Source organism: Syzygium oleosum, unplaced genomic scaffold (assembly GCF_021117445.2).
Source record: "Syzygium oleosum isolate NSW1041296 unplaced genomic scaffold, Sole_v2.1 Sole_v2.36, whole genome shotgun sequence".
Classification (NCBI taxonomy): Eukaryota; Viridiplantae; Streptophyta; class Magnoliopsida; order Myrtales; family Myrtaceae; genus Syzygium; species Syzygium oleosum.
In genome coordinates, this window is record NW_026607520.1 from 1,674,864 (window position 1) to 1,687,656 (window position 12,793).

Consider the following 12,793-nt stretch of genomic DNA (forward strand, 5'->3'; position numbering starts at 1 on the left):
TTGAATGAAGTCAACACTATGCTCTCACGGGTTGAAGATTTTGCCATTTGAACTAGCTGACAAATTAACTACCGGTAGGTTTGGTGGGAGGCAATATTGGAGAATTAGGCTACGTTTGGTAAGTGGTTAAATAGCAATTGATTCTACTCTTTTATTTCCAGAATCAGTTTTGGAACAGAAATCTATTTGGTAAATTTTTTGTTCATGGGCACAAATTTACATAAATTTGCTCCCAGAATCAGTTTTAGAATAGAATCAAGAAGCAAAAAAAATTGCTTCTTAATTCTGGGAATGAGAATCAGAAATGGAAAATAATTTTTTTTCTTTTTCATTTTCTTCCTGCCTGTGGCCTGTCGCCAGCCGCCAGCCATAGGCCAAGGCCAGCGAGAGCCACCCTCGCCACCGCCCTCACCCAGGCCGCGAGCTGCCCTCGCCAGATCTGGCGAGGGCGGCACTCGCCCAAGTCGCGAGTCGCCCTCGTCGACCTTGACTTATGGCCGGTTGTCAGCGCCGGCGACCTCGCCATGGGCAAAGGAAGGGGAAGAAGAAGAAGAAGAAAAAAAGAAAAAAAGGAAAAATAAAAAGAAAGAAATATTTAAAAATTCAAAATATTATTAATAAAAAGAAAATTTGTGCAGTTACCAAACGTAATTCTGTTCTTTTTCTATTCCAAGATTAGAAATTTTGAGCAGTTGCCAAACGCCTTCAAATGCTTGGAAATTATTTTCGAAAATGGAATAAAAAAGAATCATTTCTGAGTATAAATTATTTTTGGGAACAGAATGGTTACTAAATGCACCCTTACTCCCAAAAATAAATCAATCGTTTTTTCACAAAAGTGGAACTCATGCTACCCTTTGGACATTTGCCATAGGTTAAACATATGCATATGCTTATTTCTTTGTGAAATGAGATTCGTGCTCTGGCCATATCATATCAATCATAATTTCACACCATAAAAAAATATTAAATTTCAAAATGATGTCACGAAGATGGTGTGCATTTCTATGTATTAATGTTCATATATTATTGATTCTTTCAAGTGCTCCGCATTAAATAAATATCGAATCATAAGAAACGTTAAGTATGAAAAATCAATAAAAGAAGTTAAAGCGAGAGTTATTCCAAACAAGCTCTTTAACATTAAACATCCGAAATCCCATTGCTTTTCTGCAAAAATAAAAGGAAACACTTCAATTTTAGGAAATCTTTTTGAGAATCTGGATATATAATGATTCATACGTGGTTGAAGATTGGAGTTAGTGTTGAGTAACATGTAATCCTCGCAATTTGAACAAAGAGCAAAAGTCACTTTAATATCCACCCAAAGTTTAATCTCCCATTCTTTTTCATGGCCAGAGAAACCCTTTTTTTTAATTTGATAAACTAGTTTGTAGTGTGAATGAAAATGGGACATGAAAAATAAAAACTCGTGAAAATAGTGGCCTCAGAAGGGAAATGACAAAAAAATGAGACAGATAAAATAAAAAGCCTAAATTATATTAACTATAATACCAAAACTTTCAAAGTTGTTTAATGTGACAAGAATACCCTTCGTCTACCATCAAAGATCCTAAACTTTGTCTACTGGTACAAATATATCCTCTATCTATCACAAAAAACTGCTCAACTGTCTCTAGCTTGACTCAAGTGCTCCAAACTTTTTTTTGCATCACGAATGCCCCAAACTTATACTGGCAACCCAGAAAAAAAAAACAACTTCCATTGTAGTTATGTCCAAGATGGTCATCTAAAATTCGATGTAACGACTTGTGTGGATAGAACGGGCAAACAGAGCTAGATCATTATTTTTGTGGCATTGGTATAAAATTGGAAATTTTTTAATCACACAAAAAAAAATTGAGATATTGGTGTCGCAATGGACACAATTTAGGAATTTTGGCGACGCATAATTTTTTTTGGGAAAATGACACAAATAGTCTTTAAACTTTGGTCCTGTATGCAATGTAGTCCATAAACTTTTAATTTGTTCAATGTAGTCTTTGAATTTTAGCCCATTATTCAATGTGGTCCCTAAACTTTCAATTTGTTCAATGTAGTCCTTAAACTAAATGAAAATATTCAATATAATCCCTAAACTTGAATTCATGGAAGGATTACATAAAATATTTTCATATAGTTCATGGACTAAATTGAACATGTACAAAAAATTCATAGACGATATCGAACAAATTAAAAGTTTATGGATCACATTATATATCGGGTTAAAGTTTAAGGAACACATCGAACAAATTAAAAGTTCAGGGACTACATTGCACATTGAGTAAAATTCTGAGACTATGTGTGTCATTTTTCTAAAAAAAAATTAGGACATTAGTATCACCATAGACATGTTTAAGGGTTTTGGTAACATAAAAAACAAAATTGTTTTGGTGGTAGTAACTAACCAAAACAGGCGGGAGCCATTGTCGGAGGAATCATCTGGTTTGTCCCCATTCAAACCGTCACCATCAGATTCGACTCCCCCTCCCATCATCCACATTTTCCGGCATTTACAGTGCTCGTTCCGATTCCAGACACCATTCAGTTTTCCATGGCCGTGCAATAACCTCTCCCCATTTTAATTGTCAACCGGATTCAATCAGAGCGGGAGAGAAACAGAGAGAGAGAAAATGGGGAGCTTGGGAGCGATTCTGAAGCACCCTGGCGATTTCTACCCGCTGATGAAGCTGAAGATGGCGGCGAGCAATGCCGAGAAGCGGATCCCTCCGCAGCCTCACTGGGGGTTCTGCTACTCCATGCTCCACAAGGTCTCCCGGAGCTTCGCCCTCGTCATCCGGCAGCTCAGCGCTGAGCTCCGCGACGCGGTGAGCAGCAGTTTTTTTAGGATCTCGATGTTCTCGTGATGGGTCCGCGTCTGTTCTTTTCGCGGGGATATTTGGATGATGGTGCGTGAATTAGGATTGCGGATCAGGGGATTGAGTTTTGTGCTGTGCTGGTTTTGTTTTGGATGAGCGTTTTTATGCTTTTGTGGACTCGTGATGTTGGCTGAACATATCCGTTCGTGGTGTTTAAGCAATGCCACGATGAGTTTGGATGCATTGACTCTGCCTGTTGCTGCTATATGGGAACGAAGTTGTTTTCTGTTTCTTTTTTCATCTGTTGGGGCCAAGAGAAATTTTTCTATGGCTTGGTGAACATTACATGCGATCAGGAAATGTGAGGAAATTTATCGTATCGTAAAGGGAGGAAATATGAGAGAATCAGGGAAAGAGCTGCTAATTCTAGACTACAATGCCAAAGACAGCAGGCACAACGGCTTAGATAAAGTCAATGATCAATTTATATTCTGCAAAGATGAGATCGGGCACATTTCTCTGTATGTTGTGGCTTGAGTGGTGTGCTGTTACTTACTGAAAGGCCCTGAAACAGTTTAATGAGGCATTCTAGTAGAGGGTCGGTCAGTGCATGATCTTGATGCGAGACAATGACGTTAGAAGGAGTATTCCAAGCATACACTTTTCTCTCCCATATATGTGAGTCCCAATGAGAAGTCCACAAAACATGTCAATAGTTAATCATAAGCCAAAGGTTTCCATGATTTTGGCATTTAGTTGATGGGAGGAGGTTCCTCGAGTCCATCCGCCACCTCCTCCTCCTCCTCCAAAGATTTTACTGTTTCAGTATTATTGTTTCTGCATTCCTAGCAAAATAAAATATCGGTTTTTCTCTCTCATCCTTTCTCAAGAGAGATTCTGCAGGGAGGATAAATCATGTGTTAATGCTTGGAATGTTTCTTGGCTGGACTGGCTTTACTCATACATTGTGATAGCACGCGTGTGGCGCGCATGGCACCTGGAAATCCAACAATTCTGATGAACTGGATATAATTAACAATTTAGTCATAGGAGATGACACACGTATTAGTGAACCAGCTCCAGGAACTGATTTGTGTCTATTCCTAGAAATCAGGATATCAGCTGTGAAAGTACAAATTATTATCTAGCCAATTTTCAATTGTCATTGGGAGCTAGTTACCTTATCTTGGACAACTGTTTAAATTCAAAAGTCATAGAAAGTGCTATAGGTGCTTATGACGTCAACCACATCGAAGTATGATCTTGATTGGAATTGCGTGATATTAGTGTTGATGTCTATGCTGTCCTCATCCATAGATTCATGTGGTTATTTCTTGTTTTCTTTTGATACTTTCTCCTACTGACTTCTCTTGTCTGCTAATCCAAATGCAAAACTATGAACTGTTAGATTAGTTAATGCAAATGCTACTAATAGCCAATGCAAATTCCAATGGAATTATTAGATTAGTTTCTTGCAATGTATTTTTATCTCTTCAACTTTTCTTTTGCATTTTTGCAGGTGTGCATATTCTATTTGGTCCTGCGAGCACTTGATACAGTTGGTTCGTCCTATAACTCTCCATTAATTCTCTTTGTCTTGCATTTGCAAGATAGTATGCTGTTTATCAAATATAGTGCGTCTGTCCTAAATTACTGTCATCCATTTTGGGGACAGTAAACCTTAGCGGTCGTTTATCAAATTGATTCCAAATGTATCTATTCAGTTCGCAGCTCTTCTTTTCCCTTCAAACTTCTGCATAACAGGAAAAGGAAGTGGGGGTTTTGAGGCTTCATTTTCTTATCTGTGTTTTCTTAAGGGCAAAAGGCTATGCCTCTTTGAATCTCGATAATTTTGTGTATTCTTTTAGCTATGGGAAGTTGCAACACTTATCTTTAGCACTTTTGGTTGGCTAATCTGAGCCAGCTGTCCTTTTTCTGTCAAAGACTAACCATAGCGTGAATGCATTTGGAGCTTCCTTTTATATGCTGATAACATTCATGCAAATATTATTGGGTAGGTCAGAGCGAGTTCTTCACATCTAGACTTCATTCATTTTATTTATCACCACTAACCATCATAAATGGAAGTGGAGCATGCTAATGCTCTAGTTGTTTGGGCCCCTGCTGATTTACTGGATGATAAACATTGACTTATAGTTTTAATCCGTTGAAAAATCCATAAAAAATCAGTTTTGAGGATTAGTCCTTAGTTCTCCTGTCTAATTCTTGTTAGCATCATGTTGATAATTGTTTCCAGCTCCATGATGACATTAGTATGTGATTTGGTGCTGGAATCTTATATTTTCTAATGTACCCCTTCCAGAGGATGACACAAGCATACCTACTGATGTCAAAGTGCCTATCCTGAAAGCTTTTCATCAGCATGTGTATGATAAGGAGTGGCATTTTTCATGTGAGTAAACATGCTATTCAGTTACCTCTTTCTTGCCAGTTATGGTTTTTGGTGATCTAAGATTGGTCTTCATGTATTTAATTGCTTGGTTCAGTATTGTTGCCCTTTGCTGACCTTTACAAAAATTTCGGGAAACGTGAGTTATATGTATTCTGGCAAAAATTTTGTTTGACTCATGTCTCTTAACAGTTTCCTGGTATAAGTATGTGTGTATCTATGTGTAAATAATTGGTGTGCTCCACATTTTGCGTTAAGAATGGTCTTCAAAGTTACATGGAGATTCTATCTTCAACAATATTTGTAGCAATTATACATCTTTGCCACATTTTTCTTCATAGAGGAGTAGTTCCATCTACGACATTAATTTGAATTGACTTCAAATTGACTGAAATCATTTTCCTTAACACCGCTATTTGTAGAACAAGATATATCAACAACATTTTGCCTCTACGTTATGATTCTACATGAGAACCTCTACAAATAGTATCATTTAGTTTTCTTCTTTTGTGCATTCTTTTACTAACGTTTTAGAACCAATACTAAAGTACGATAAACGCTCTCTTGCTGTGAGAAGTTCTTGTGATATTTCTAGCATATGGGGATATTCACGACCCCTCGTAGGGTAAAAGATTGCCAAATTATATCTGATGTCAAGTTGGGAAATAAGGTGTTTCTAAGCTATTTAGATTCCGTCTGCCACTTATTCCTTCAACTAGCAACTTTTGGGACAAGCAGAACTTGGTTAGCAAAGCTGTCTTAAGTTGCGACTGTTGTTACCTTGAAATTCTTATTATTGCAAGTTATAGTCTTTTGCTGTTTTAGTATATGACAATCTGTAGATGGTGCTTATCCACTGATCTGTGTTACCTCATTTGAGAAGAAGTTGGAGCTGGACTATCCAGTGGCCCAGAACTTTAGTGAGTTCACTGACTTGAGTTTTCTATTTTTGTATTAAGGTGGTACAAAGGAATACAAGGTTCTAATGGACCAATTTCACCATGTTTCCACGGCTTTCCTGGAGCTGGGGAAAAGGTTTCTAACTTACGATTTTTCTTTGCAATCTTGATGTGAACGCCTTTTGTGAGATCAGGATATTCTCTTCTTCTACCTGATCTTTAGCCGCTCACTTGACCATGTGTGCTTCCTTTACCGACATAACTAACCATCATAGTGTCACGACTGATTCTTGATAAAATCATTGTCTACAAAATGTTTCTCTGACCAGTTTTTTTATGTCAATGGGAATGCAAACTCAAAACTAGAATTTTCCTGCAATTAACACCAACCTTGGCAAACTGTTTCTGCTGGTTGATAGTTGACTGCTTTTCCTTTATAAATTGAGGCTTTCGACTATACTTGCAGGTATCAAGAGGCAATTGAGGATATTACTAAAAGGATGGGCGCAGGAATGGAAAAATTTATTTGCAAAGAGGTTTGTGATCTATGCCATGTGACACTTTTGATATTTTCCAAGACCTTACCTTAACAAGTAGCCAAGCTGAAGGAACTCTTACAAAGATTACAGTACTTGGTTGTGCTTGGATAGTTCAATATTGAGCAAGTGCATATATTTTACATGAGGAGGATCCTTGCCTCCAATTGGAAGAAAATAAAATTGTTTAGGAGCAGTGTAAACCTTTTCTTTGTCGAGTGGCTGGCACATACAATGGGTAGCCCATCCTGCTGTTTACTATGAATGTGCTGGAGTAAGGATTTGACCTTAGTTCTTTGGTACAACTCCTTGAAAGGTTCACTTGGTTGTTAAAAAAATTCATGCCTCTAGAAGTTTAGCATTTGGCCTAAATGACCGTTCTTCCACCTTCCAAGGTCCACTGGCTTATGAACTGACTATTGACTCTACTATTCGCCTGGTTTATGGTAACTGATCGGGTTGGATTGAAACAAGTTTGATAAAAAAGAGCTGGTAATGTTATTTTGCACAAAGCATTTCAAGGCTAGTTGTAGCATTGCACCTTCTGGAAGAGTTGCTTGTAGTGGAGATTAATCTGTTTAGTATGTCATGCAGTTACTTATCCTACAAAGAGTACCACTAATTTCTTCCTCATCGCAGGTGGAAACAGTTGATGATTACAATGAATATTGCCACTATGTGGCAGGACTTGTTGGTTTAGGTTTGTCAAAGCTTTTCCATGCTTCTGGAGCTGAAGATCTCGCACCAGATTCTCTATCCAATTCAATGGGTTTGTTTCTACAGGTACTTAAAAAGATGACTGAGTTTCATGTGCATTACCACCTTTTTATTTTTTGGATTTCTAACATTGATGTGAATATCAGAAAACAAACATTATTCGAGATTATTTGGAGGATATCAATGAGATTCCAAAGTCACGCATGTTTTGGCCTCGTCAGATTTGGAGTAAATATGTAAACAAGCTTGAGGTATGCCTCTTCAACATGACTAATGACTATTGAGTGCTGAATAGCTTGTCGCATGCACATCCTTATTTTCTCTATTCTATGATTGGCCCCGTCAATGTAGGACTTGAAGTATGAAGAGAACTCAGAGAAGGCAGTGCAATGTTTGAATGACATGGTCACAAATGCTTTGACACATGTTGAAGACTGTTTGACATACATGTCTGCTTTAAGGGATCCTTCTATATTCCGGTTCTGTGCCATTCCTCAGGTACATGATCAATTATTCTTCAAGACAACTGTGTTCTTCTCTTTGACCAAGAGTTGTTGCCTCACATCTCTCCTATGTTTTTTAAAACATAGGAGATAGCTATTGATATTAAAATTTTGGCTCTATAATAAGATCTCCTTTGAAAGTTTTTCTCACAAGCATACTACGAACCCACTGTCTGCACTATTCCCCACCCCCTCTCTCATGCACATTTGCGCTCGTGCACAGCGTGCGCACAGACACACAAATTGTCCCTTTCTCTCTCCTGTCACGCATGTTTGTGCATCCTACACTGGTGCGCATTAAAGAAAAAAGTTGCTTCTTCTTTTGGTTTCACACATTGATTTCAAAAAATTTTCCTACGATAATCAGTTGTTTATTTTCTGAATTGCTCTTCATTAAGACTTTCTGTACGTGGCTGTTTTGCTTTCATGGTGTTTAATGTTGCTATTTTCTTGTCTATCCCATTAAATTTTTTGATTATCTGGGAGAAGCTCCTTTGCCAACATTTTTCTACTTTTTCTAGATAATGGCTATTGGAACATTAGCTTTATGCTACAACAATATTGAAGTTTTCAGAGGCGTAGTAAAGATGAGGCGAGGTAAGAAAATTATTTGCTGGTATTTTCTTTCATCATTGAAATTATAGCTATCCTAGAGTAGATGAAATGAAAAAGTTTTACTGGGCATTCATAAAATAGTTTTATTGGGCCATAAGACACGAGGAATAATGAGGTCTACTGGAGAACTAGATCGAGGCAAGACGGAAATAGCTTGTGAGACTATCACCATTCTTTAGTTCGAGACCATCCATAGGGCCTTGCTTCCAGTTCTCATAATTCATCAGTTGTCAAGGCAGTGTCTATCCACGACTCTCTCTACTTTTGTGTATGCTCTGTAGTAGCTCCAAGATAATGGTCGCTCAGTGATTCCATTTGTCTACCTATACTTTTCAGGTCTTACTGCTAAAGTTATCGATCGCACAAGAACAATGGTTGATGTTTATGGTGCTTTCTATGATTTTTCTTGTATGCTGAAGTCCAAGGTATGAAAGTCAAAAACTAGAACGCACGTCTGGTAATCTATTCTCGTGCACTTATCATATTTAATTTTTTTAGTTATTTCTTCTTGAAAATGCACTAGACCTTATAACCTGCATTAGACTTGATTTGTTGGAAACAAACTGCTGATGTTCCCAACTTCCCACTTTGTATGTCTGTGTAACTTTGGGAGGCCTGCTCAGGACATGGCCAGCAATTAAAAAGGCGAATCTTCCAATATCTTAGGGTCATTGGACCAACCTCTGTATCTACAGATACTTCTTACTCACAAGACTAATTCCCCTATTTAGCTCTAGCAAGCAGCAGAAGAAATTTGGGGTTGGCTGGGGGTGTACTATGAGAATTTCGTTCATAGCTCTAGGCAAAAGTTCTGATAATTTACTGTAAAATACCCGAGTTGACCCTGAATGTGGGACTGACTGGTGGGGAACGAGTACAGTGTGAGGGACATGTTATGAGTTCTCATTAGAGATAACAGTATAGATAGACATGTGGAGCATGAAGGGGAAGTAGGTCAAAGCTGTTCAGAGGCTATAAGAATAATTTTAATGGCGGTGAAGAGAGTTCAGATAGTGAGGAAGGAGTAAAACCCTTTCAAGTAAAGTGGCTTTAAGATGATGAGGATGAAGAGTTTTCAGCTGCTAGAAAATATTTCAGAGATTCCGGAAGAAGAACATCGAGAGAAGTGAGAGTGGCCGAGAAAGTGAAACATCCGCTCATTGGTTCCACTTCCAGGAGATACATTTATGGAAAGATCTGGATTAGTGGAAGAAATAGCAAATGGTGGCGATGAATCAGTGTATTTTGACTCAAGTGACCGTGGGAGCTTTGTATATATAAGTGATGAGGATGAAGGAGATCATGCACAAAGCAGGAGAAGCAGGTATCCTGTTTACGACACTAGTGCACAATCACCTTGCATTGTGCTTGGCATGGGTATGACCTTTTTGGGCCTCGGACTGTTCACGGAGGCCATTACTAAGTACTCAATTGATCAGCATAGAGATATTAAGTGTATAAAGCATGTCAGAACAAGAGTGAAGGTTGCCTGCAAGTGGGAGGGTTGTCCTTGGTTTATTTATTGTTTACAGGATAAGCACAACCATCATTTCCATTTAAAGACCTTTGCAGATGATCATAAATGCTATCAAACATTTAGAATTACTTGGGTTACTTTTTCATGGATTGCCAAAAGATATGCATCTAGGATAATAAGCTCTCCTAGGTGGAAACTAAGGGACGTGAAGGAAACTTTGAAGCAGGAGTATGCTGTGGATGTTACTCTTAGCCAGTGAAGGAGGGCAAAAATGCTTGTCTTTAAGCAACTAGAAGGAAATCTGGTCGATAAATTTGCTAAGTTGAGGGATTATGAGGAAGAACTTCTGAAAACTACCATTGGTTGGTGGCTCAATTTATGTACTTAGGTTTAAAAAGGCATGTAAGTTGAGAAGGTGAGGAGTTTCTTTGGATAATCTTTGCTGTGCAGCCAAACAGAAACCAATGAAATTGTCATTTCTTTTTATGTTTCCTTTTTTCCTCCTCTACCATGGGTTCGCACAGTTGATAGGAAAAAATGGGAGAGGGAGAGAGAGAGAGAGAGATTGTGGCAATATCCCTAACAAACATTACTCTGCAAAATCTTCGTTGGTTGAATTGGGGGAGAGAAGGGGTATTGAATACGGCAATCCGGATTGGAAAGGCTAGCTATCTTGAATCTTTAGTGGACGTGACAACACTCCCTTATCTTAAATTTTCCTTCACAGTAACCTTTCAGACTAGGTTCTTTAAATATAGTCTGAGTATTACTCACTATATTAAGCTTTTGGCTCCTGTAGGTTGACAAGACTGACCCCAATGCTACAAAAACATTAAGCAGAATCGAGGCTACGCAGAAGGCTTGTAGAGATGCTGGCCTAAAAAACAAAAGGTTACTCTCTCTCGGTGGTATAGATACTGATTTTGTTCTTTCCACTATAACATAACTTCTTTCTTTTTATGAATTTTGACAGGAAATCTTACATCCTTCCAAGTGAACCCAGATATAGCTTCGTGCTAGTGAGTTTACTGCCATTTATCTTGCATTTATTTGGCTGGTCTAAGAACAATATGTTGAGCAGTACCCCAAACAAAAGACAAACAACACTTGCTTATCAGAATTTAAATTGCAGGTCGTTGTTTTGCTCATTATACTGGCAATACTTCTCGCTCAACTCTTTGCAAGTAGATCAAGTAACTACTGTGAGTTCCTTTCGGCATAATACACGACCAATGATTGCTACAAACTTCTCTTATCATTGTCCTACAACTTCTATTCCTTTGCTTTCTCTTGTGCAGGATGGGCTTTGTGGGAACACCAGCAAATCATAGAGATTGTGTGGATGCAGATGTATGTATTGAGGAGAGTTATGCTTTTTATATATGTTTGTAATTTGCTCTTTTTAAAAACGGAATGAATTTCGCTCGTCCTTCCCCTTCCCCTTAAAAAAAAGGGAAATAAATACATCTCATTCTTAAAAAATTATTTAAGTCCCATCTCACAAAATTGCACCTTACTCCCGGCAAATCCATCTTTGAGCTGATACAGGATCGGATGGTATCTCTTCTTCTATAAAAGTTGGTACAGGATTAGTATTATACTGAATCTACTCTTGCTTTCTGTATTTCCTAGGATTCGAAGGTAATTTGGGTCAACTCTATGCTACCATACGTGGCCCATTTGCAATTAATTACTAGAGAGTTAGGTGTTTTGAAGGTTCGAATTTTCTATCTTTTGTAAATTGGTTCGGAATACCGCTCTAACATACTTCAAAATTTTTCCTAACAATCCCTCATGGCTGTGAAACTTCCGGTTGGACTAATCTATAGAAATGTATACAAATCACTCTGTCCATATGCACATTATGCAAGGCTCCATCTATAAAAGTGGTGAGTGAGAATACTTAGATTGGGCGACGATGTGATTTGACGATGTGATTTAAATATGAAACACTGCACTGTCCTCCTAAATCGAGTCAGACGCCAAAATCTGATGAATGACATGATTACAAATATGACACGAATATGTGAAAAAAACAGAGGCCTTGCGAGGCACCACGTAGAAGCACCAACTTTTATTTATTGTACTTATTTATTTTGTGAGTCCATACCTTGTGGGATAACGCACATTGTCTGAGCAAATTTGGATCCTACGCACATGGAGAGGGTGCTTGATTTTTTTTAATTTATTGCAAATATAATACGTAACTTGCAAACATTATGTTGGTAGGGAGATCATCGGTTGACCTCATTGAAGGGATATGGACCTTATTTATTATACTTGACGAGTCTTTTATTTGGAGTAGAAAAGATTTTCAAGATACAGTTGGGCTGGATTGAAAGAAAATTAAGATTGGATGCGTCACCATAAGAGGGCTTCACTTAGCACCAATAATTTGAAGGGTTAATATCATGAAAAACCCCAAATTAATACACATGTGATAAATTTATCAAAAACTAATTTTTTGACATAAAAAACCCCAAATTGCTACACTTGTCATAAATTTACCCCAAACTAATTTTTTAACCATAAAAAACCCCAAATTAGTACATTTGTGACAAATTTACCCTCAGTTAGCTTTCGTTAAATTGGATTAATACTACGAAATTTACAAACTGATACACCTGTGACAAACAGAGGGTAAAATCCCAAACTGGTACACCTGCCAACTGCCATGTGTTATTTAAATCAGCAATTTGTTGGTAAATTTTAACTAAAACTAACGGAGAATAAATTTATCATAGATGTACCATTTTGGGATTTTTGGTGGTCAAAAAATTAGTATAGGGTAAATTTATTACGGGCATACCAGTTTGG

General features: G+C 37.8%; 1 protein-coding gene across 3 annotated transcripts; it reads left to right on the forward strand.

Moving 5' to 3' along the window:
• Positions 1-2,419: 2,419 nt before the first annotated feature.
• LOC115680343 (squalene synthase-like) lies at positions 2,420-11,517 on the forward strand. 3 transcript variants are annotated; one of them, XM_030604144.2, is made up of 14 exons: positions 2,421-2,828; positions 4,339-4,381; positions 5,143-5,232; positions 6,189-6,264; positions 6,595-6,664; positions 7,304-7,447; positions 7,528-7,632; positions 7,733-7,879; positions 8,406-8,481; positions 8,836-8,924; positions 10,776-10,867; positions 10,950-10,995; positions 11,109-11,178; positions 11,275-11,505. In XM_030604144.2, coding segments are annotated over exons 1-14 (1,245 nt in total). In that variant the 5' UTR covers positions 2,421-2,633; the 3' UTR covers positions 11,277-11,505. The 3 variants fall into 3 exon arrangements, with proteins under 3 accessions (XP_056161249.1, XP_030460004.1, XP_056161248.1); XM_056305273.1 differs by having other exon boundaries at positions 2,797-2,909; positions 11,275-11,517; XM_056305274.1 differs by lacking the exons at positions 10,776-10,867; positions 10,950-10,995; positions 11,109-11,178; positions 11,275-11,505 and having other exon boundaries at positions 2,420-2,828; positions 8,581-8,911.
• The last annotated feature ends 1,276 nt before the right edge of the window (positions 11,518-12,793 follow it).